A 25,824-nucleotide genomic window follows, 5' to 3' on the forward strand; every position below is an offset into this window, starting at 1 on the left:
TAGTAAGAATAAGAATTCTCCCTACAAAAAACTCTAAGTCATGAGGGAACAATACACTGAGTTCATGATGGTGTTTATAGATCCAAATGGTGTGTGGAATGTAAGTGGACGCCCATGGTCCCTCTTTTGAGGTGTGGATATAGCAGATGATAAATTTAAGTTTTTGTTCTTTGTTTTAGAGGCCTTATGGATGTTTTATCATTAAACTGGTGATTTTATTGGTTTCATTTTCTAATTTTAGCATACCTACGTGTTAGGTTTTCACCCGTTAGTATTCTCAAAGCGGATGACTGAATTCTATCTGGTGGACGAGATGTGTGGGTGTCAAGGTATATCTAATTATGTGAGTGATTATATGAACATTGTTTTGTGCCTGATGAAGGTCAGTTTGACGATGATCATGACTTAATTTCTTATACATTATACTTATACAGTCCCTAACCCTTGAGTTAGACACCTTTTTAAGCTTGAATGATTGATAGGTTTGTGTTAAGTGGTTCCACAAACAAAAACATTCCTCTGAAAATGATCAGGTGCAAGGACTGGACTGAAAATGAGTGAGAAAGCAGCCAATGTCCACAGAAAAACTTTGAGAAACCTTCGGAAAGCCTAGACTACTATTGCTCAAGACCACTTAAAAAAAAAAAAAAGATTACAAGAAAGTCTGGATATTTGGGAGAAAAATGTGAAGAAATGAGACTTTTGCATCGGTACTGTACATTATTTATAACTACATATTTGTAATGTTCTTATTTGGTGAAAATTTTCAAAGAAACAAACGAAAACCGTTGCCTGTTACACAACAGCTAAAATCAAACAACAAAAAAAAGAAATGCCTGATTTTAATTTAATGCATGGCGAAGTCTTGACGGAGTTACGTGTGGCTTTTGCTGAGCCATTGTTAACCTACCTGTTACTCTGGCTTTTTTAACTACAGCAGCAGCAGCAGCAGCAGGCCGAATCCCTCAAGCTACGGACTTTAAAATGTGTAATTCACGGTTGGCGTCAACTTATTTTCTTAAAGTGGACGTCCCAAGAAGAGAAAACTGGGCTCCATTTGTCATTCAATAGCCATGGACTCAACGTTGCCAGGTCAACGCTCACAAAACTGGAGCTGCAGCGGAATTTTTAAAAAGTGTGCAACAAGTGGAAAGAGAGGGAGACAAAAAAAAAGACCACAAAAAAAAACCTTTTTTGTTTTTATCTCAGTAAACTCCTCCGGGTCCCGTCGCGTCTGCTCTCAGGAGCGCGTTTTGCGTCGCCAGCTGTTGTTTTCCAGAACGCGGGTCCGGTTGCCAGTAGAAACCACTAACGCTCGTGCTCGCCTGAAAAGCGCAGAAAGCGTAGGACGCACGCAGCTTCCTTGATCGGAGATATTGCGCACAGTTGATAAAAATGTACTCCTTCACGTGAAATCAGGGAGAACTCCCAGATATGTTGGAAGCAAGAACCACGTAGTGAAAGGAGGGGGATTTTTTTTTTTAATTATTATTATTTAAATGCATTAACCGAGGTGAAACGTGCTAAATCCTACTTTACTCACCCGCAGCCTGCTGTGTACATTAACTCGTGTAGTCAGAAAATGGCAATCACATGTTGATGTGCAGACCGGCAGCGCATCAGCTGTATTTGCCTCTATATAAAAAAAGAAAAAAAAAAAGTTTGAGGTTGTCATGCTGCGTGTACACACACATAAAATCAATGATAAATGTACGGGATCTGTTATGTTTCCATCCAGTGGCTACGGACAATGTGGGGCAGCTGTTCTTCGTGCTTTAGCCGAAATTTGCAATTCATGAGATTCGTGTAATCCAACTGAAGAATAAAAGCTCTTCAAGCACCGTGCTCACATTTTCTTTGTATGGGAGTCCTGCGTGAGCTCAGAGCTGCACCCCAGCTGCTGCCGTTCAAACACGCAGTCCATACTCCCACCTTGTGGCCAAAAAGTTTATTCATGACATATTTTATGATGACATGTACGATTACAGTACAGTAGCACCCTGTCATAAATCTGTACCACTGAAGACCACAGAGGGGAGAAAAATCTTAATTCATAAATAAACAAAAATACTGTAAACTGTAAAACATGTACAAATATTTAGATCGCAAGCACAATGACCTAGATTCCCATTAAAACATTCTTAAATAAACACCTTAAACTGGAAAATCCAAGGCCTTTACTGTCAGTGAACTGAAATGACACACATACACAAACAACAACAAAAAAAAACTCTCAAAGTGAGATACCCAAACACCACAAATGAGAACCATCCGTTTAAATGGAATATGTGTGGTGAGGAAAAACCCAGTCTACTGCACATTGACACCATTTAGTTGCAGGAAACTGAAAAACTGACGTCCTTTGGGGATTTCAGTTTTCTTCCTCTGTGAAGGTGCACAAGTAGAATCAGTAGCTGAGTAGTTATGCCAGACTTTCATGTCACAACAAGATGAGGGAGATGTCAGACATGGCAAACTGTTCTGCCTACTACAGTGCTGCGCAAACATCATAGATGTTCACAGAGTGATTACACACACACACACAGTTTAAATATTCAAACTGAAGAAGTCTTTCCTTTCACTAGTCAAGAGGAAAATAATATCAAGCACATACTCTTGGAGGTAAAATAATCATGTACACTACATCAAGGAAGTACAGCTTCCTTGCCTACTCTTTACACAACCCTTACATTACAGTACTGCTGTAAAACCACGGCGTCCACTGCTGGCATTTAAGAGACACCACACAAAAACTGGAGGTTAAGTTGTATACTAACCCCTTTTTTTTCTTTTTCTTTACAGCTGCCAAGAGTGAATGGAAGGGGACTTCCCTGAATGATATTTTTTTTTATTATTTACTTTATCCACCCACTGTAGAGTACAAAAACACTATGTGTGTTAAGAGGTATGATGTGGTTCCTAAAAAAATGCTAACAATGTTATGGTTATCACATGTGTTTGAGGAAGCAACGTTGTGTTCAAAACTGCCTTTTGCACTGTGACAAATCAATGACTTCACACATTTATATTCAACATTTTAAGTTTCTGTCTGAATCAAACAATCCAGCCTATCAGATTTTCACCCTTCTCCAACTTGTCATTTGTAATTTTTGTTACTCAGTGACATCATTCCAGGTTTCTGTGGTTGTACCATATAGCTACAGACAGTAATGTCTCTTCCAGAAAGTGTCTAGTCTTTCACACTGGCACCCATGGCTGAATAATTTATGTTTCCAGTCATATTATAGATAGCATTACACTTGCGCCACCAGGTACAGCCTCAGTTGTCCCGTGCTGCTCCATTCAAAAGGCTGTGAATGCCTGCCTCTGCTCAGGCCTCCCCTGCAGCTTCTCCAGGTTTTCCTGTAGCAGCTGGGCACAGCCGGATAAATCCATGTAGTGTAAGGCTGAGAAAACATCGCTGAGCTTGGCGGAAGACCGCTGGCTCCACAGCCTCAGCATCTGGTACTGCTTCTCCATGGAACCAAGAGTGAAACCAGCCTCCAGCTCGATTCGCTCCAGCTGCTGGTCTGCCACCTTGAGCAAACGCAAGAACTCCTTCCACCTATGCAAGGGTACCTCCTTGATGATCGCGTAGAGGACAATGGCCGGCCAGTGATCTGACTGGACATCTTGTCTGACAACTGGAAGGAGAGAATAACTAACGATCAGGGGACATAGAGCACTCTACTGTTTTTTTTTTTCTTTGCATCATTCTGAGTTTAAAATAATCTGTGTTTATTAATTGATCTGCGTTTAAATAGAGTCTTTGTGCAGCAGTTCATCCTCTGTCTCAAACAAGTCATTTTTGCTCCCCTCCTTGGAAGAGGTGCCTTTTTGAGATCACCATATTAGGATATCCTGTCTCATTGATGTCATCGAGCCAAGGTTAGAGAAAATGGTGTGAAATTAAGTGTTATGGGCAGTCTGAAACCTGAGCTTTGGGCTAAAATTAATAATTTACACACACACTGACTTCATTATTATAAACATTGGCCATGTTTAAGATGAGCACTGTCACAGTATACAGTACCGTGCAGAAGTCATGCCCCATTTCTTTAGATTTTGCTAGGAAAATGGGAAAGAGGTATACTGATTTATGGAAATGTATAAACATACATGGAAATACAGTCTGCTTCAGAAATAATGTTGAGGTCTGGGCTCTGGGGAGGCCAATCCATGACTGATACACTGTAAACCCGGATAAGCTGAATCTACTTTAAAAAAAAAAGGTAACTCATTAACTTAAATTTTTTAAGTAATTAAACAGTTGAATAAGTGCAGGGGACTATGTTCAGTGTACTCGAGACATTTTGGAATGGAATGAAAGATCTAAGTTGAATGTACTAATAACAGAGTTTCAGTAACTGAAGATACTTAGTTTAAGCAATCACCACCTACCTATTTAACTCAGCCTGTTAAGTAAGCACTACTCCATTTCCAATTGAACTAAATTGTATGTTCTAATTGACCAAACTTATCTTTTATAGTTCATGAAAAAATAAAATGTCTTTTGATCAATCAATTCCCCTATCCTTTTCATGGTAGGGGGGGGGGGGGGGGGGGGGGGGGGGCTGGAGCCTATCCCAGCAGATAAGGCAGTAAGATGCAGGATACACCCCGTACAGGTCACCAGTCTGTTGTAGGGCTAACACAGAGAGAGGCATTCTACCTGTGAGGCAGCAGTGCTAACCATCATACCACCATGCTGCTGCTCATTAATTCAGTCTGTTTAAACTGGTATAAACTAGATTTTTAGCAGGTGCAAAACTTGATGATATTAAGTTGGTTGAACTCAAACACATAATTACAATAACATAGACCATCAAAAAGTACAGTCTACTCAGCATTAACAAGTAGTGTTCACATTTTAGGTAATTTTAAGTAATTAAACTCAGTATTTTTAAGTGGAATCAAAATCTGGGTTTACAGTGTAATGTTTCATTGTGGGCTTTTTTTGTTTGTTTGTTTGTTTTTTATCCAGGTATGCTTTTGCTGCATTGGCAGTGTGTTTGGGATTGTTGTCATGCTGAAAAATGAAGCTGTTACCATTCAGACACTTTCCAGAAAGATGTTTCATATCGTGCACTCACTGTTGTACCTCCTGATCTCCTCTATACATACTGACAACTTGAACCAAAAAGCTGGAATCTGGATTGAATAATTTGGCATTCCTGAACCTTTTCTCCTTGTTTCCCTTCCTTCCTCTCACTTGACTTATTGACAGTGGAATCTCAATGGAAGCATTGAGACAATTTACTATGATTCAACAAACAGCAGATGATCTCTTAGGTCCTGTGACAGGTCTTTGCTGTATTTTTTCCTAAGAATGTGGCCACTTTGTTGTCCACTTTCCTTATTTTGTTTTTTTTAAGGACAAACTGCACACCATGCTGAGTTATGCCAAGTTTTTGGCTAGTAGCTCTTTGGCAATCACCTTGATGGTGATCACCTGTGTCTCTCTAACTGTGCTGTCTTCTTCAAAAATAAAATAAAATAAAAAATACTGTCTGGATCATTGGAAGCAAAATATAAAGAAATGAGGAATGACTCAAGACTTTTGCACAGTACATTGACCCCTTTAATATAAAGCTTGTACTTTGGATAACAATAACCTCAAATTTAAGCTTCACTAGAGGTCATTCAGAAGGTGAGCAGAGGAATTTGACCACACCATGTCAGGATATCAGCACTGGTCCTTCTGTAAAACATCTGGCAGCACGCAGTCAAGAGACATAATGATACAGAGCACAGTGCAGATAAAGACCCTTTCTCAAACTTAAGAAAAAAAAAAAAAAATCATAATCATCACCCCAGTTGCAACAGCATTACAGTAAAAAGAGGTTTTGGTTTCTTAACCATGAATACCAACAACATGGCCTTACCCATGACTGCAAATGTATTTAAGGAACTCCTACAGACTTGAAAATCTTACATTAATCTGAATATCAGGAGTTTACCATATGACACAGTTAACAGGCACATGTATTCATTATCTGATTTGCCATTTGACCTAATGTCAAATTGCTGACAGATGTGAAAAAGTAAGACGTCCTGTTTCCAAGTTTCCACCTCCTCAGATGTGGTTCTGATAAACACCACGGTAAACTAGAAGACACAAAACTGTAAAAACAACAGCACTTTCAGATAGTATACCGCACTTATAATCAGATGGACAAAAGTGCTGCAAAATCATTTTTTGAATCTAACTAATATAATTCAATTAAACCATGTGGCAGTGGTGACATAATGATTAGTGCTGCCTTTGAACAACACCAGCAGACAGGCAGGTATTTTGGGGGAGGATTCACTGAGTGTTCAGACTGAAAACTTGACAAGTTATTGGTCTAATGTTGGTTTAAAATCTAAGGCTTTTTTTATTCAGTAAAAACAACTAGTTTCTACTCATTTTATTAATCATACTCTGTAATCACAGTATCAATATAAACTCAATGTAATCTGCTTGGATAGCGCTTAAACTAAAACCATCTGTCAAATAGTGAAAGAATACAATTTGGAAAAAAAAAAAAACTGCTTTGGAAACCTGTGTTACTTTTTCTAGCGATGACCCACTGTCTACCACCTATTTTGGTGCACCAGCAAAGCATGTGTCATTGATCACAAATGCATCCAATTTTAATGGAAAACTCAAATTTAAACACTTCCTCTGCTGCATTGTTTTCACACAGCTTTTAATTTCCTGCAATTTGAGCCAAGCCCATCAAATCCTCCAGCTATCAAGAGGTAAGTCTCACTTATAATAGGTTTTACCTCATGTTTAAATTGGTCAGCTTTCTTGAGAAATGCATAGTGACTCTGGGAATTTAAGCAGCAGCTTTGTAACAGCACACATCATCTCAGTTGTTCAGTACAGAAAGAAAATATGGACTTGTGTCAAAGTATTTAAGCAACAATCGACAATGAATCATTTTATCCTGCTGATCAACCAGTGACAAAAGCATTAATTTCACTTTTTCATTTTTACCAAAAGATTTCAGACGCGATCTCTGCCTTTTACTGTATTATTCCACAGAACAAAGCCTACTCTGAAGATGTTATAAATGCACAAATGAGTGGATGTTGGGTAGAAAGTAATGTGTTCTTTTATGAGTCATATTAGCCTCTTTGAAAATAAGAATATGGCAAGAGCTTCCTTTACACTGAAAGTGTGAAGAGGCCATGACACCACTGAGTTTCGTTTGGTGCACAGTTGTTTTCCTTTGTTATAATCCAATGATTTTATTAACATAACTGTTAGTACTTGGCATCATAGTATCAGTAGTAGCGCAAATAATATCATGAGATGAGCTCGGCTAAAATATTGCAGAATAGTGTCACATTTATAAATTTTATGTTGCCAGTTATGCAATTAAAAGCTGCCATCAGTGGCTACCTCAACCCTAAAGTGCGCTACAGTGCCTGCATCTGCTGAAAGACAGTTGATTGTTTTTGTATTGTGTTCCTTTCACTCTGCTTTACTGAACTCCGACTAAAAATAAGGGACATTTATGCCTTGGGGTGGCTGTGGCGTAGGAGGTAGAGCAGGTCACCTACTAATTGGAAGGTTGGCAGTTAAAAACACTTATTACATTGCGAATGAGGAAATCTTTGAGACTAAAATAACAGTTTAAGAGAATTATGCAGCGCTTCAGTTTTAGTTACAGATCTACTTTTTTTAATTACAGGTCCGTCACCATATCATTTACAAGGTCCAACAAGCTGCAAGCGGTGCACTGTGCCACGGGTCAAATACTCAGTCTTACCTATGAGGTCACTGACTGGCATTACAGAGCTAATGTAGGTAGGATGGTCTGATGTGGCTGGATTCTGAATGAGAGGCATCATGGGAGTTCCCTCAGATGCTGTGAGTGTCTTGAAAGAACAGACAAGACAGTGTAATCAAAAACTCTGAAGAGTAAGACAGGGATGAACAAAAAGTTTTCAGCCTTTCTCATGAACTAATTATAAGCTAATGAGTTAATTATCTATGAACTATGTACAAGAAACTGTGCGCCAACAGCACATGCGCCTGTCTAGATCACTATCTTTAAAGAACACAAAGTGCATGAAACTGAGCACGAACCTGTGTGGTCGGGTTACCGCCTTGATGACTGGGTTGTTCTGTTAAAAAGGAAAGGAGATACAATCAATGAGTTTCCTGCCTGTTAGTCAAGACGTCTTCAGGGTACATTTTTAAAACACAAAGAAGAAATTTGGACAGATTTCTTTGAAATGCACAACTGTGTTGGTGGTTTCATAGTGTTTAGGGAATAACATCAGAAAATTTGTGTTTGGTTGGGATGTGTCATAGTATCGACTACCCAAAGGTCAAGTAATGCAAAAGGAAGTACTTCATTACTTAATTTTATACAGCTAGTATTTTCAGGAACTTCAATGTTGAAGCTATGATAAGCTGGGGATTTAATATTAGCCAAAAAAAAAACCCCTACATGAATGTTTCCAGTGAATATCTACCAAAGTGCCAAGTTTCAGCACAGTACATTCTATGTACTGTATATTAGTGTTTCTAGTTGTAGATACTTAAGATTAAAAGTAACATGCCAGAAATAGCAGTAATAGTAAATGGGGGGAATAAACAGACAAAAGTTTGCTGATGCTATTACATGACCTTTGTTTTAGTAAAATTCAACTGCATGAACTCTTTTTCAGCCTGTGTGCCATCAAACTTTAGAGAAGATGAAATTAAATAAACCTCAAGTTCTCGAATGAAATACAAATACCTCAAACGTGTTCTAAAATACGTCACTTCGGCAAAAGTACTTGATCACATTCCACTGTGTGGATTACCGTTTTTGGGGTCTTCAGCATCTTTGCTTTTGCTCCAGCAAGGAGAACCGTCTTTGCGTCGGAGTATCTTCATGGCGAAGAGCAGCAGGAGCCATGGGAGCAACAGAAAGGTCGCCACAACCACTACAAGAAAAATTGTTGGGTTCTGCCCTACTGTGGACACAAAAACACATTCCACATGTCATCAGTTCTAATATACAGTTATTCCGTCTTTATCCTCCATGTAAACTGGATAACGGTCAGGGGCTGCTACACCTGCTAAAATACCTGTAGCCAATCTGATGTGTCACAAAACTAAACTAGAAAAGCACAGGGCAGTGAGTAATTCTGTCAAATTAGTTGTTAAAATACAAAATGATCACTAACAGTTAGTTGGAATAGGTCTTATATGCGGATTTGATGTGCTCGTGAAAGCCGAGGGTCTTGAAAATGGAGCTTCAGTTGGAGCTGGAGTTGGAGCTGAAGCTGGTCTAACAGTTGTAGAGATAAATGCTGCCGTACAATGAAAAAAAAAAAAAAAAAAGCAAGTTTGGAATTACTTTTCAGCATTATTTGGTTATATAATGTGATCTGATCTTCATCTGGGATACAAGTATAGACAACACAATGTCAATGCATTAACTTCCATAAGAAAAATACAACTTTAACCTTTCATCTGTTTATTGAAGACAACAATTTATTATTCTTTGTGCATTTCATGATTTGGCTGCAAGAGTCTCAGTCATGCTTTTTCAGTAGCTGCACATCAGCAGGTTCAGGAGGAATTTGGGCCCTTCTTTCAAAGAGAACTACTTTAGCTCAGCAATATTCGTGGACTGTCTGGTGCAAAAGGCTTGAAAAGTAAACCCACAGTTTCACATCTATTTTTCAAATCACTTTGCCACAGATCTACTTTAGGGGTTATTGTTTTGCTGCCTGTACAAATCTTCAGAACTGTCCCCTGAAATGTGTAAACTTAAAAAGTAGTGGAAGCAGTCCAGGCTCAGAGGCAGCTGAGCAGTCTGAATTATAAGGACCTTTTCCAGCCTATACGGGTGATGTTTGAATAAAGTACAGATGGGAATGTCACAATAATTCCCTGGTTATTAAATGAGAAAAATTGTGTTTTGTAACCTGTATTTGTAACTGAGACATAATTGGAGATAGCTGTGGAAGCTTCACTTACTTTCATTTGTCACTGTGGTTGTAGATGCAGTTGTAGGTGGATTTGTCTCACATTGCTTCTTGAATTCTGAGTCATTCTGACACTCTGGCCTATAACAAAGGAGAGAGCGCTATAGACGCCATCTGACAACATATATTTATCCTGACATTAAAGGTCAGTGAAGCACCAGTACAAACAGTTATTGCTCCTGCCATCTGAAGCTAATATCAAGGTTCAGCAGTCTGAGTCATTTAAATGATGAGCATAAAGTCAGTCTGTTGCTATAAGATTCCCTCTGTGTGCTTGTTGAAGGTTCATATTAACATCAGACAGACATTCAAACACATTTTGTATCTAAGATGAGCAGATCCCAAAAGTCTAAATGTGGGGGCAAATGGTATGTTTTTGTGGGACAATGCAGGAAATGTTAGCAATACTAGCAGGTAGTCTGAAATGTTCATATCCAACTTAAAAGTAAAAAAATGCAATAAACTCTGCAGGTTACCAGATTATCATTTAGCATGTAAAGACAAAATCCATGATATTTGAAAGCAACTTTATCAACTTTCTTGCTGAGTAACTGTAATAAGGATAAAGGGAAGCTGAAGTTTGTTCTTATGCTTTTGTGCGATAGTCTTTATATGATCCCATATTCTTGTTTACTTCACTGTTATTTCAGCTGCTGCTCTGTCTGGCTGCATTTCAGCAGTGATCATTATACATTTTTTTCAGCCTTATCTGACCAGTTTATCAGTTTTCTTCAGACAGTTATGACGCACATATACTGTGTCGCTTCATGCCATACTTTCCCTTGTGTGAAACTAAAGAATAATTTTTGTCCAAAGAGACAGAAGCTGTATTTCCCAGAATAAACTGCCACTTTATTTTCTCTGTGGTCGTTACCATCACATTCACAAAAATCTGTAAAGCTCGGGACTTTTTCGGAACTTCTTTCCCTGATGGCTGGAACTATTGTCAAAGCCCTAAAAAGGCTTCTCTGCTTTCTTCACATGCATTGGGTAAAAGCCAGACTTTAAAAAAGGGCACATCTTGCAGATCCAGTCAAAATGTAGGACACTGTCTTAATATTTTTCTTTTCTTTTCTTTTCTTTTCTTTAAAAAACATTATGGCACAATGATCACAAGAAATAGTTTCAGCAAGCAAAACATGAACATCCAGGGGGACCCGTTTGCTCTTTAAATACAGATGTGCAAAACTGGGAAAATATTCTTAAACATGTGCTGTTTAAGAAAAATGGGGAAACAGTGCATTGATAAGATTTCCGTAACCATAGCTTCGTCAGTAAAGCAACTCTAACGTGCCTATTATTAGGACTTTTGAGATCTGCAGACATGTTGTTCAGCACAGGTAGTCAGAGCCTCAGTCAAACCACAGGAAATATGGGAGGGGGAAAGAAATTTGAAACCATGTTTCCTCCATTTAAACAAAACAAAACAAAAAACCAACACGTCCCCGAGTGAAATCAGGCCATGCTCAGCTCAGCCACAAACATACTGTAGATCAAAGTTTGGTTAGCACTGTCAAATAGCTCCCACTTATCTTGAGTAAATTACTGGCCAACTAAATATCACACGAAGGTAATACACATTAAATACACACACATTACTGAAGAAACATTGCAACCTTTGTGCATGCTAGTACACAGTATTCATTTACAATACACTATAAGCTATCACTAGGATAAGAATATGTATTTTATATGATTGCTGTTGTGGGTCTGTCACAAACAAACTGAGCAAGTTTCATATGTTTTTGTCTGTTACATTGTACAATCTTCTACCTCTCGCAGTCTTGGCACATCTTTGTGTGGTCAGCATTCTCTGAAAGGAATATAAAGGTGACTGTGAATGTAGGTATTTAAAAGTGAGACTGCTCTTATATTGGAATATGGATCAGCTGTGCTGCCCTCAATATCAGTGTAATGCTTCAGCATCATTTAAGCGTACTTACTTGAAGGATCTGGACAGGTGCATTTTATGCAGTTCAGTAACATTGCAGACCCTGAGTTGTAGTATCCTGCTTTACAGCCACATACTACGTTCCTATTAAAGGAGCAGCTCTTCATTTCCTTCTGATCATCTGGGGGGAGGAATAAAATACACAGTTCTGATAAGATCACAGGACACGTTGTTCTGTACTGTTACGTTTTTTTTCATCAGTTTTAAATTCTGCTTCAATCTTCATGTGGAACCCAGGTGAGGACAGAATGATAAGTTAACAGGAATTCAAAACTGGTTTTATACTGCAAAGTCTGCAAAGTGTGTGTACAAGCTCAAACTGATACTCAGAAAATATCAGTCTACTCTTTTATTTTGGTCAAATTTAGATTTAATCCCCTTTATTGCTCATGCTGACCGCATGCGTGGCAGTCAGTGGCAGCTGAGCAGGATACTTACGATCACAGGAGTCACACCTCAAACACGTCTCTTTGGAGTTTTCTATTTCCGTGAATGTGCCATCCTCACATTGCTTGCATTTGTTCTTTTGAACTGGATCATCACAGGTACCAACTTTATGATATCCTGGGAAAGAGAAAACAGAAGAGTTAGTGTGACACATCCACAATGAGTTTATAAAGACCAATGACTGATAGTAATGTTCATCTTACCAGCCGGGCACAATTTGTAACATGAGTTATTAGTTTCTCCTGTCCCCTCAGTGTGACTCTGTCCACAGGAAATCAGTGCAAGGATCAGTGGGAACACCTGAAACAAAAACTGAGGTCTGAAGATCTGAGGTAACATGTTAAAGAAGATGCTCCTGTGTGAGCAGGGCTGACATTTTGTCACAAAAGCAGCCACAGAAACACAGCAAAGGTAGAAATGACTGCCTCTCGTCAACTCGGTGAAGAGGAAAAACTTGTTCAAAAACATATTCATTAAAAAAAATCTAGATTATCTGCTGGAATTAAAAATCTAACACATTTTTTCTGAACTCCAGCATGCACATCCATGCAGATCAGAGGGGATTTGGTCAATTTTAAAGACCATCCTCCAGCCAGAGTTTATTAGATGAGACATCCTGCACTGAATGTGACCATCACAGATCTCACATGCATGAAAGTATATTGCAAACCTCTGTCCAAACATATAGATGGATGGTTCAGTAACTCTTTGCTGATACATACCGGTGAGTAAGGAACACAATCGATCGTTAACTGTACTGTTAAATGTGTAATTAAACTCTACGCAGTTTACAGTTGGTGACCATCCAGGCAGTTGTGGCTACGCTGTTAGGCATCAAAAGATTGAGAAAGCTAAAATCGATTTAAATATATATCAGGGAGTGCAAACCCTTCCCAAAGGTAAAATAATTTCTGAGTTAGAAAAGTCAAGAGGAAAAATAAAGGAACCTTGATAAAGGGGTTCTTAACAAGTAAAAATGAGTGAAAATCTGGCCACACAGAAAAGAGGTACGTTTATATTATTGTTATATTATATTATTGTTGAGTGGTGGAAGATGGTCTGAGAGCCCAGTGATACCAGATTACCTGAATATTCTTCTAGTTTTGTGCACTAATTCAACCTCCTCTTCCTGAATCCAGAACACTTATATTTATGGATATAAACACAGTGGCAATCCATTTTCCTACATGTGCATTATTATTTGAGTCCCTGACGGGCAGATGTTCTTGTGTTGTTAAAGGTTCTTAATCTATGACGATCTTCTCATTACTGTGACACGGATTAGTGTATATTTTCAACACAGACGCATATTCTTGAGTTGAAATAAACAACAACCCAGGTGATTAACAAAAACATGAATCAGTTTTCCTTTTTTAAAAAAATACATACATTTCAAACATCCAGCGACATCAGCTGCTCAAAAGTAAACTTTAAGACAACCACTGTTTATTTTTTGTCCATTTTAATCTTTTATTTAGTCTTTAACCTTAATATGGTGGGTAAATGTAAATAAATACATAAAAATATATAAATAATCATTAGGTAGAGCAAAAGTAAATTTACCAAGTTATTAAAGATAAAAGCAGCGAGACCACGACAGAGAATCCCAGTAATCAAGAGACCTTCTTCATTTCACTCATCCTCAGACAGCTGCGCATCCACTATAAACAACACTGCCTTAACAGTTTGCAACAGCTAATATGCAGTTACACATGGAGCTTTAATATCAACACTAAAAACGGAAACCACAGCAGTGAGGACGTGCACTAGTTTTAATAGTGGCAGCAATGCACTTTACGGTCACTCAAGAATCTACAAAAGAAGAGCTCTCAGAAAATATTAGTTTGCAATAAATATTTATTCTGTACTCGTCAAGACATAATGTCTTAGCGACTGCACCCATAACACTCAAAACTAAAACAAAATCCACTCAGACAAAACTGCATTAAAGCATCATCATCATCCACATCTATCCTATAAACAGGATTACTTACCCAGACAAGGTTCATTTTGGGAGAGCAGGCAGTGTGGAAGTTAAACAACCAACTTTCACTGAAATTCACTCATTTGAAAGCAAAACAAAGAAATCCAGTTATCACCAGCAGGATGAGGCACTCTGACTGAGCCGGTGCGCAGATTTCCTTTAAAGCTGAGTCAAATTAACGGTTTTAGGAAGGCTTTGTTTGTGTGAATGTGTGATCGTGTGTTTGTGGGTCAGGGCTTTCAGTTCTTTGGAGTCTTCAGAGAAGTGTTGCGAGAAACAGGAAACAAAGTCAGATCATGTAACCACCCACCCCTTACAGACACACACATACGCACATAGTGACAGTGTAATTCCACTGAACCTCAGTGATAACTGTGCGGTTCAGAAGTACTAGTGACATGCATGGGGGCATTTTTTTAAGCTGGACACGGTGTTTAGATCAGATGGTGGTGAGGAAGGAGGGTTGGTACACTGTAAACATTTTATTGGCCTCAAAGCAGCCGTGTTTTCCTTCTCTTTAACCAAAAAAAAAGTAAGGAAGAAAGAAATTTAGATCACACAGTGGGTAGGACAACAGTGAGAATCAAACAAATGCTGTGAACTCAGTTGCTCATCAGAGGAGTGAATATTGATCCTTCCTTCTTTTTTTTAATCCAACATAAAAGTCTGTTAGCGGTTACACAACACACAAGCAGCAGTCATTTGCTGCACCGATGCTCCACTACATCCCAAATAGTATTTTGAGCTTAACTGTTTGTTCAAGCACAAAAACATGTGTGAGTGTAGTTTTCATTTAGTCCCTAATATCTATTGTTTTCAAACTGCAATCAGCAGCTTCAAAGTCTTTGTTATTATTATTTCTTCCATAAAGAACGCTTCAGGAAAATCTTTCCTACTGTTCTCTGTAAAACTCTAAAATAACTCCTTTCTGTGACAGGTGAACACACCTGTCAGGCATAAGATTTCACACATATTTCTAGATTATATCTTCTTGCAGACGTCTTCTCAGATTCATACAGATTATTTATTAATGCAGTTTGCACTGCGCTCTTGCACAATGTCAGTCTTACTATTTATACAAGGCCCTCAATATGTGCTTGTGACACTTTGTTTATTTACTGAGGAATGTACTATTTAGAAACTGCACCTTAAAGAGGTGTACATTCATAATTTATATCTAAAACCCAAAGGAATGCATTTGTCATGTGGCGTGGTGCACTATCCAGATGTCCAGTACTCATAAAAAGATGACACACACCTTCAAGAAGACATCAGTTGGCAATTGTTTCTTTATTTTCTGCTAAATCTGGTTGAAAAGCAAACGTTTTTAGAAATCTAAGCTATAACGTAATCCATATCAGCATCATTTCAGCATTTCTTTCATGTCTACAATTCATTGTAAATTACAAACTACAACTGAACCTCTTTTTTAAGGGTGACTGTGCTGCAGTTTGAGAAAGAAAGATTCACTATCAGAAATAAAGCAACAACAAAAAAGCGGGAGCCGTAAGTGCAACAGAAACATCACCAAAAGCAGTGCAAGCAAAGGTGTTTGGGTCTCTGCTGTGATCACAAAGACACACTGACATGACTCCACATGTCTTCATTTCTGCTATTCTACATCAGTTGAATATTAACTATGCCATATTAAAAAAGGGGGGAAATTCAGGCACTGCTAAACTTATGAAAAACCCCAACTCTTATCTGATATGTCAATATGTTTGATCCAGTGAGTCACAGAGCTGTGAGCTGAAACACAAAATGAGCTCTAACAGTGCAAAGCATTCCCAGGCCAGCCAAGAGACACCATCTCTCCCGGTGGAGCAGTAATGGAAAACAGCCAGTAAACCTTTGGAATTACTTTTCAACAATAACTGGTTATATAATAATGTGAGCCGATCTTCATCTACATTGTAAGTATAGATAACACAACATCATTACACTATATTCTTTGTGTATTTACTGAACACACTGATCTATCATTCATGAGGCTGATGGATTTAATTCTTTGCCTGCAGGAGCCCCGGCCATTCCCAGCATCATTCTTCAGGTGAGCAACAATCTCAAGATTAATCCACAGTATCACATCAGTTTTTGTTGTTTTGTTTGTTTTTTTAAAAGTATTCTGTATTATAGAAGTTATAATTGACTCATTTATCTGCTACCATATGTCAGAACAGCCACCCAGACATCCCCTGACAGACACACACAAAACCTTCTCCAAAACGTTCTCCTCAGTGACAGCAGCAATGTCACTGTTTGCATGATATATTCAGTATAGTGAAGAACATTACGATTGTTTGTTATTCAACACAATAAATTTTTACCTGGCAATTGTTACTGAGATAAAGATCAGACCATATTTTAAGATGAACTGACACATATAGCTGTAGATGGATTTGTAAGTGATGATGCTGTAGCAGTTTCCTCCTGCAGATACTGACCCTAATAACGAGAGTCCAGTATAGATAACAGAGGAAGCTGATGACATATTTATCTAGATTTTAAGCGGTAGTGAAGCACATAAAGACTCAAATGGTTATTGCTCATCATACTAGTCATTAACAGATTGTTGAATGTGAGTGATGGGGTCAAAAATGATCACTTATTCTTTCTAAAGGTTCTCTGGATTTAATCTCAAGATTCAACAATCTGAATTAGTCAAATCAAGTGGCTATCTTCAAAAGTCTTTCCATATAAGTGTCATTTACTGAGCTGTAAAAAAAGCAGTAAAAGAAAACTTTCAAAGATTTTCCAAACTCAGGTGGCTGAAGCTGAGTGGCCGAAGCTGAAGCTGAAAAACAACAATTTAAACATCTTGTATCCCTTTATTATTTATTGTTCTTAAAGTAACCCTTCCTTTGGCCCAGGTAGTAAGTGTACAAGGAAATATGCAGCGGTGGCGGCAGTGGGGGGTTGGGGGGGTTTGGGTTCCTGCTGAAATCAGGTCATGCTAAACTCAACGTACACAAATTTCATATCAAAATTTAAAGGCAATTAAAAGTTTTGTTTGTTTGTTTGTTTGTTTTTGTTTTTTTGTTTTTTAAAAAAAAGGATTTTAGTTTGTGAAAATGTTTGTAAGGATGTTACCTTAAAAGTCATAAAATACACCAAAAAGGCCCATTTTCACATTTAGTAGTTTGTATCAAAAACATAAATTGAGGTCTGAAGATCAGACTCACATACTCAATATACTCATAATGGGTCAGGACTGACATTTTGTCACTAAAATTGACACAAAAAGACTTTTTTACTCTCATAAAAAAAAGGTTCTAGTTAAGCCAAAAGCATGTGATAAGTCATCCTCCAGCCAGAACTTATGAGTTTTTCCCCCTCCTACCCTGAACGTAAGTATCACTGATTTTATGAGCAACAACTCACACATCAAAGAATTGTTGAGTCACTCTGTCTTTTTGAAAATGAATATAACAATTTTATTTTAGGATCAATTTGGCTGGAAAAGACAGGCCAATGCATATCGACTCTCTACATCAGGGAGACGTGCGAAAGTGTATTAGAAACCTTTGTCCGTGAATCCTTTGGCTGTGAGTGCCTGGATGTCACTCATATCTGTAGCCCTTTACTGATGCCCACAGATTAGAAAATTAGCAACAATCCACCTGATTAACAAATAAAAAAGAGGAAAAAAAATTAATTTAACTTAAAAAATTTTTAAAAATGTAAAATATCCAATTTCAAACAAAGAGATTTTTGTCTGCAGCATTCAGGTCTGTGTTAGCACAATGCCAAGAAGGAAAAGTGCAATTGATGCTGCCCATCAATCTGGGAAGGGTTTTAAGGTTATTTTCAAACAACTTGAAGTCCATCATTCTACAGTGAGAACAATTATTCGCAAGTGGGAAACATTCAAGACAGTTATCCGTCTTCCCAGGAGTAATCAGAGAAACTAAAAAACAAAACAAAACAAAACAAAAAAAAACAGGAGCTTCATATCAGACTCTACAGGCCTCAGTTAGCATGTTAAATGTTCAAGTTCATGGCTGTACTATTAGAAAAAGACTGAACAAGTATGAACTATTTGGAGGGGCTAACATCAGAAAGCGTTTTCTCTCTGAGAAGAACATAGCTTGCAGTAACTTTGCAACGTTGTATCTGAAGAAACTACAGGACCTCTGGAACAAGATGAGACCAAAGTAGACAAGTCTGGCCATAACGCACAGTGCCATCTTTGGTGACAACCAGAGGTGGCAAAAGTACAGAGAGTCTTTACTTAAGTAGAAGTACAGATACTTGTGTTAAAAAATACTCTAGTAAAAGTGGACGTACTGATTCAACAGCATGTGAAATGCATTCAAAGTAAGAAAGTAAAAAGTAGCTCTTTGAAGGACATTTCTATCTTCTATCTTCTGATGTAACCTAATTCTGACCATGAACACCAACAACAGGACAGTGATCCCAAAGACAGCAGCTTATTTACAACAGAATGGCTGAAAAACAAAAGAATTAAGGTGCTGCAACAGCCCAGTCAAATTCCAGACTTCAACCTGACTCATATGCTGTGGTGGGACCTTAAAAGTGGTGTCCATAAATAAATGCCCAGAAATCTCGGGGAACTGAATTGACAGTGTAAAGAAGTAATTTTAGTTACTGTATGGTATTTACATTACAATATAAAGCACCTTGAGGCCAGTGTCTGTTTGGCAGTATATTAATAAAACTGAATTGAATCGCATTGTATTGAACTGAACAGAATAGCATCGCATCGCATCACATTGGATCGCAATGGATTGAATTGAACTGAAATGAACTGAATTGAATTGAATTGAATTGAATTGAATTGAATTGAATTGAATTGAATTGAATTGAATTGAATTGAATTGAATTGAATTGAATTGAATTGAATTGAATTGAACTGAAATAAACTGAAATAAATTGAATTGAACTGAAGTGAAGTGAATTGAATTGAAGAGTGGGGCAGAATTCCCCTACAACAATGTGAGAAATTGACAGTCACAAAGAAAACTATTTTTTCAAGTTGTCACGTTACTTTTGATAAAGGTGGTTCTGCAAGCTGCTGGCTCATTGTATTTAGTTTTCTGCATGACTGGAGAAATTATTACAGCAAGACCACGACAGAGAATCCCAGTAATCAAGAGACCTTCGTCGCTTCACCCATCCTCATACAGCTGCATGTCTGCTAAACAACACTGCAGCTGTAACATTTTGCAGTAGCTAATATGTAGTTGTATATGGAGCTATAATATCGACACTAAGAACAGAAACCACAGCAGTGAGGATGTGCACTGCAGAAAACATATTAGACTTGATAAAATAAAAACTTTTAACCAACCTTATCTTGCAGTCATTAAGACATGCTTGTTTATTTATTTACGCTTATGTAAACATAATTTTCCCAATACACTGAATAATGAAACTCCACTCAGACAAAAGTGCATTAAAGCAGCCTTGAAATAAAACATGCAGATGATCCAGATTAAACCTATAAACTGGATTACTTACCAAGGTAGGCTTGTGATGGGAGAGCCTGCAGTGTGGAAGTTAAATAACCTACTTTTACTCAAACTCACAGATTTGAAAACAATCTAAACTAAGCACAAAGAGCAAGGAAATTTGTGTTGCTTCGTGGCAATAAATCTTATGCTGCTGGAAAGCCTGGGACTGTTTGTTCAGATCGTAGATTATAACAAATAACACTTGCTTTTTGTTTTTTGAAACTTTGACTGAGCAGATTACATTTGGATCAATGCGTGTCTAAAAGTGGTGGGTGCTTATGTGATCTCATTTTGTTTCCTGTTTCTTGCAACACTTTTCTGAAGACTCCAAAGAACTGAATGTGCTGAGTCCAAAACACACAATCATGCACTCATGCAAATAAAGTATTTCTTATTAAACCACAGATCTGAGTAAACTTTGAAGGAAACCTACACATCAGCTTACGTCAGAGTGTCTCATCCTGCTGGTGATAACTAAAGCTTAGCACAAAAAATAAGGAGATTTGTGTTTGATCGATTATTTCTTTGTTATAACAATGCTTCTAGGCAATATATCTTATATTGCTGGGAAGGCTGTTTGTTTCCCCTTAAATGGAGTCACATTTGTAGGGAAATGCATTTGTGGGTTGAGCAGCAGAGTTGAGTATGTAGGTTACAGCTTATTCCGCTATTGACTGTTGTTTGGTGCTGTTTACTGGATTGGATGGCTGTAGTCTGAAGAAACAAGACATTTTCGCAATTTAACATTTTATTCATTTAACAAACAGGGGCCTCAGCAGCATGTGGAAGAACCATACACAGCCACAACAGTCTGGCACCTCCTCCTCAGGCTGGTCACCAGCTTGGTCACACACTTCTGTGGGATGGCATCCCATTCTTAAACCAGCATCTGTGGTTGTGTTAGTGTTGGAGTTATGGTATAAATTCCATTCTGTTTATTATAAATTATCATATCTTCTGTTTGTATATTTTCTATAAGTTGTTTTATGTACATATGATACTGTTGTTTTTATGTTTAAAATGGGAACACGTGGTGACATTTCTTACAAAGGAAGTTGTAGTTACCTGCAGGCTGTTTCAAGCCTGCAGAGAACACATATAGGATACGTGTCTCGTATACGCCATGTTACATGCGCACATGTCACAGTCTGTTACGACCATATATGGTAAGGAAAAAGCCAAGAATGTTGTTTATTACATGCTGTAAACTGCGTTTGGTGTAACCCACGTGATCTTGTTGTGAAAGTCCGAATAAAAGCGCTGCGCAGGAAGCGGTCCTTCAGGACAGATAACTTCCGCTCAGCCGCGAGCTGAGTTCAAGGAACGGATCTCTCCTCCTTGCGCAAGTTCAAAAGAGTTGTGTGTTTGTTCTCTGAGTTATTAAAATGATCTGAACCTATCAGTTAGTCACTCTGGCACAAATAGCACGCCCAAAGCTGATCCCAGAAGTGTTCAGTGGGGTTGAGGTCAGGACTGCAGCCAGGCCATTCCATCCTCTCCACTCCCAAATTCTGGAGGTAGTCTCTGATAAAACCCTTGCTCTCTTCATCTTGGAGGAGTTTGGTCCCAGACTGTAGAGATATGCGATTGCCACTGGCTGCAGAATCTCATCTCAATATCTCTCTGCATTGAGATTGCCTCCAATGAAGCCTGACTCTCAGCACCTGGGGTACCAGAAGCTCAAAACAAGGATCAATAACAGAAAAAGCTGTTTGGCTCTGGCAAAGAAGATTTGGCAAGTCTTTCATGGGTGTAACCCACATACTCAACTCTGCTGCTCAACCCACAAATGTATTTTCATACTAGTGTGGCACCATTTAAGGGGAAATAAACAGGTTTTCCAACAGTATAAGATATAACAAAGAAATAATCGACCAAACACAGATCTCCTTACTTTTTGTGCTATGTTTTTCTTATCACTAGCAGGATGAGGCACTTTAGCTGACGTGTAGGTTTCCTTCAAAGTTGACTCAAATCTGTGGTTTAATAAGGGAAGCTTGTTTGTGTGCATCTGTCATTGCGTGTTTTGGGCACAGGACTTTTAGTTCTTTGGAGTCATCAGAAAAGTGATGCAAGAAACAGGAAACAAAATGAGATCATATGAGTACCAACCACATATATATGCACATAGTCCCAAGTGTAAGATGCTGAGACAGAGTTTCATTAAACAAAAAGCAAGTGTTATCAGTTACAATCTAGAATCTAAACAAATGGTCACAGGAACACGGAAGAGCAAACATAAGGTAGCCTAAAAGACAGGGAACAAAGGTGTGGCTATTTATGCACATGCAGCTGAACCTAATCTAGATTATGATGGGGAGGAAGTAAAACTGAACCTAAGATATCAGAGACAAGTAAGCTACTGAGTTAAAGCAGGAAATGAACAACAACCATGACTGAAACAGAACAGTGTGAATTTTCAGTGTTGAAAACAAGCCTCCATTCATAAGGAAAGATTATATATATATACTATATATATATATACTGCAAATTCTTCAACTAAATAGAAAACAAACCCTAAAAAATAAGCAAAACTAAAAAGATTTTTAAAAAGAATTGAACCTCCAACTCAAAATCCTGAAACCAACCAGGGACCATGACACACACACACACACACACACACACACACACACACACACACACACACACACACACACACACACACACACACACACACAGTGACAGTGTAATTCCACTGCACCTCAGTGATAATGATGTGGTTCAGACATACATGGGCATATTGTATAAGCCTGACACCATGTTTAGGCTGGATGATAGTTATGAGTGGTCAGTGTGGGTGGGCTGGTATACTGAGACTGTAATAAACATGTCAGCGGCTTTAAAGCAAATATGTTTTCCTTCGGTTTAACCAAAAATAGACATTTACATCACACTGTGTCAGTTGGGATAACACACTGAAAAAAAAAAAGTTTTGTTGCAATCCTTTTTATTGCATTCATCTGGTAGTTGGTATTAAGAATGAACAAATAGTTGCTATTTGTCTCAACAAAATAACTGATCAACTAATTATCCTGAGAAGGTTATGCAAATAAATACCTTACTCTGGTTGTGTTCCTAACCATTGGTGCATACTGTTATACAGTATTCATAAGCTATTACTACAGTAAGTATATGTACTTTATATGATTCCTTCCTTCATTTGCAGCTCTGGATACTCTTGCCAGTCTGTCACAAATAAAATCCAAGCATGTTTAATATGTTTTTGTCTGGCACGTTGTACAGTCTTCTAATTGGCGCACCTCCTCCTGTAGTCATCATTCTCTGAAAGGAATAAAGGGGACTGTGAATGCATGTATTTATAAGTGAGGTTGTTATTATTTGGCTTATTAAACAACATGGCTGCTGTAAACACCAATTTAGTGCTTTAACATTTTTTGAGTTTACTTACTTCGACAATTTTTACAGGAACATTTCTTGCAGTGCCTCAGATAGTCAGATCCTGAATTGTAGTATCCCGCTTTACAGTCACATACTATGTTGCTTTTATACGAGCAGGGCTGTTGTACTATCTCATCAACTGGGGAACAAAGCAAAACACAGTATGACCATCTCAGTCTTAATAGCTGAAATATACACAATCCTGACAAGGCCAAAGAGTTTTATGTTGTATTTCCATTTCACCCATCCATTTATCTCTGTTCGTCCTGGAGGAAGCAGAGATACCCAGACCTCTGAGGACCTTCCCAGGACCCTCCTCTAGCTCTTCTACAGGAATGCCAAGACATGCCCAAGCCAAGGAGAGATATAATCTTGTCAGCATGTATTGGTCAGCCCTAGGATCTCCTCCCATTTAGAGATGTATGAATCACATCACCTAGGATGCACCCAGGAGCCATCATAGCCAGATCCTACCTAAACTAGGTTCTTTGGATTTGGAGAAGTAGCATTCCTACTCTGAGCTCCTCTCAAATGGCCAATACTTGAATAAACTTCTTCACTTGGGGCAGCAGCTCATTTGCAACCAGGAGTGGCCATTAAACATTTTTCAGGCAAGAACCAAGGTCTCAGGCTTGGAGATGTTAATCCTCATCCCAGCTGCTTCACACTCAGGTGCAAAATGTCCCAGTGTGAACTGAAGGTCATGACTCGATGAAGTCGGCAGGACATACTCCTGAGGCCACCAAAGCATACCCCCTCTGAACTCCCGGCTGCATCAAGAAATTCCTTCCATAAAAGTTATGAACATAATCTAATCTAATCTAATCTAATCTGATCTGATCTGATCTAATCTAATCTAATCTAATCTAATCTAATCTAATCTAATCTAATCTAATCTAATCTAATCTAAAGGAGCAATGGCAAGTTAAAATGGGAGTGCACACAAATGTGAAGGCTCTAATCTCGGTGTACAAGCTCAGAGTGATACCCTGCAAGTTAAAAGTGGCAATGTTGAAAGATTTTCCACCCTAGACAGATTTTACTCATCAAAGTGTTTCAACCACATCACACTGGTTTAACAGAAATATGAGAGCCACATAAGATCATCACAATAAGAAGTTTATATTGCAGCAAAAAAAAAAAAGAGCCACATGTTTTATATAATTAAATAACCAGAAAACACAGTCTACTGTTTTATGTCAGTCCAATTTAACTTGAATCCCGGTTACACTTTATTGCATAAACTGACAGCATGTGTAACAGTAAATTGTAACTGAGCAGGATACTTACGATTACATGAGTCACACCTAAAGCATTTCTCTTTGTAGTTTTCTATTTCCGTGAAAGTGCCATTCTCGCATTTCTTGCATTTGTACTTTTGAACTGGATCATCACAGGTACCAACTTTATGATATCCTGGGAAAGAGGAAAGAGAAGAGTTACTGTGAGACGTCCACAATGAGTTTACAAAAACCAGTAATTGGCAATAATGTTAATTTTACCAGCTCGGCACAATTTGTAACACGAATCACTAGTTTCTCCTGTCCCATTAGTGTGACTCTGTCCACAGGAAATCAGTGCAAGAATCAGTGGGAACACCTGAAACAAAAATTTAATGTCTGTAGATCTGAGGTAACATGTTAAAGAAGATGCTCCTGTGTGAGCAGGGCTGACATTTTGTCACAAAAACTGCCACAAAAAGAGAGCCCATTCATTTTGTTCTTTTATGCCAATAAACTAAATATCACTGATACTCTAAAAATAAAATTTAAGGAAATAAATATAAATATATAAGTACATAAATCCATAAATCCACCCAGACTCGAAAGACCAGGACAGAGAATTCACCACAACCTTAAAGACTGGCAGCAACTGATAAGAAGCTACATTATTGAGCATTAATATCATCAACAACAACAAAAATAAAGAAATTAAACCACACCCACACATCATTCAGATAAAAACTACAAACTGGATTACTCACCAAGATGAGATCCATGTTGGGCGAGCAGGCAGCGTGGAAGTAAAACAACTAATTGTCGCTAAAATTCACTCATTTAATCTGACACAAAAACAGAGTTACCGCTCAACGTGGACACCAGCAGGAAGAATTCTCCCTTCAGCTGATCCACAGATTTCCTTTAAAGCTGACTCAAATTAGCTTGCATACGTGTGTGAGCGCGTGTTTTACGGTGTCAGGGGTTTCAGTTCGTTGGAATCTGCAGAGAAGTTGTGCAAAAAACAGGAAGATCATGTACACACCCACCCCTCACACTGACCCACACCACACAAAACAGTATAAAACCACAGAATTTCAGTGATTATGATGTGGTCACGGGTACCGTAGGGTTTCAGCCAGTAAAATGTGCAGAAATAAATTCCAACAAAATTCCCACTTTACAGGGAAATGGTATAAATTGAACGCTTATACATTACCTTTGACACTGCGTTTTCTATTTTGGACACTCAGATTCTGTTTTCTCTTTGTTTGATTCTTAGTTTATGATGGTTTTTGCAGTTTTGAGTGATGTACCTTTTGTAGTATTTCCTGGCCGCTTTCTTTATTGCTATCGTCAGAGCTTCTTAGT

The 25,824-nt window shown here is 38.2% G+C and overlaps 1 protein-coding gene across 1 annotated transcript; it reads right to left on the reverse strand.

The window, feature by feature from the left end:
• Nucleotides 1–2,001: 2,001 nt before the first annotated feature.
• On the reverse strand, nt 2,002–25,434 carry LOC115783609 (tumor necrosis factor receptor superfamily member 1A). The gene is made up of 16 exons (XM_030734517.1): nt 25,221–25,434; nt 24,739–24,835; nt 24,527–24,652; nt 23,247–23,375; nt 23,098–23,119; nt 17,546–17,588; nt 12,583–12,748; nt 12,371–12,496; nt 11,925–12,053; nt 11,755–11,794; nt 9,974–10,062; nt 9,175–9,300; nt 8,809–8,961; nt 8,084–8,121; nt 7,764–7,872; nt 2,002–3,644 (listed from the first exon to the last, which is right to left on the reverse strand). The coding sequence occupies exons 1-16, from the start codon at nt 25,233–25,235 to the stop codon at nt 3,304–3,306; spliced, it is 1,749 nt and encodes a 582-aa protein (XP_030590377.1). The 5' UTR covers nt 25,236–25,434; the 3' UTR covers nt 2,002–3,303.
• Nucleotides 25,435–25,824: the final 390 nt, after the last annotated feature.

This window comes from Archocentrus centrarchus, chromosome 7, assembly GCF_007364275.1.
Source record: "Archocentrus centrarchus isolate MPI-CPG fArcCen1 chromosome 7, fArcCen1, whole genome shotgun sequence".
NCBI classification, from domain to species: Eukaryota; Metazoa; Chordata; class Actinopteri; order Cichliformes; family Cichlidae; genus Archocentrus; species Archocentrus centrarchus.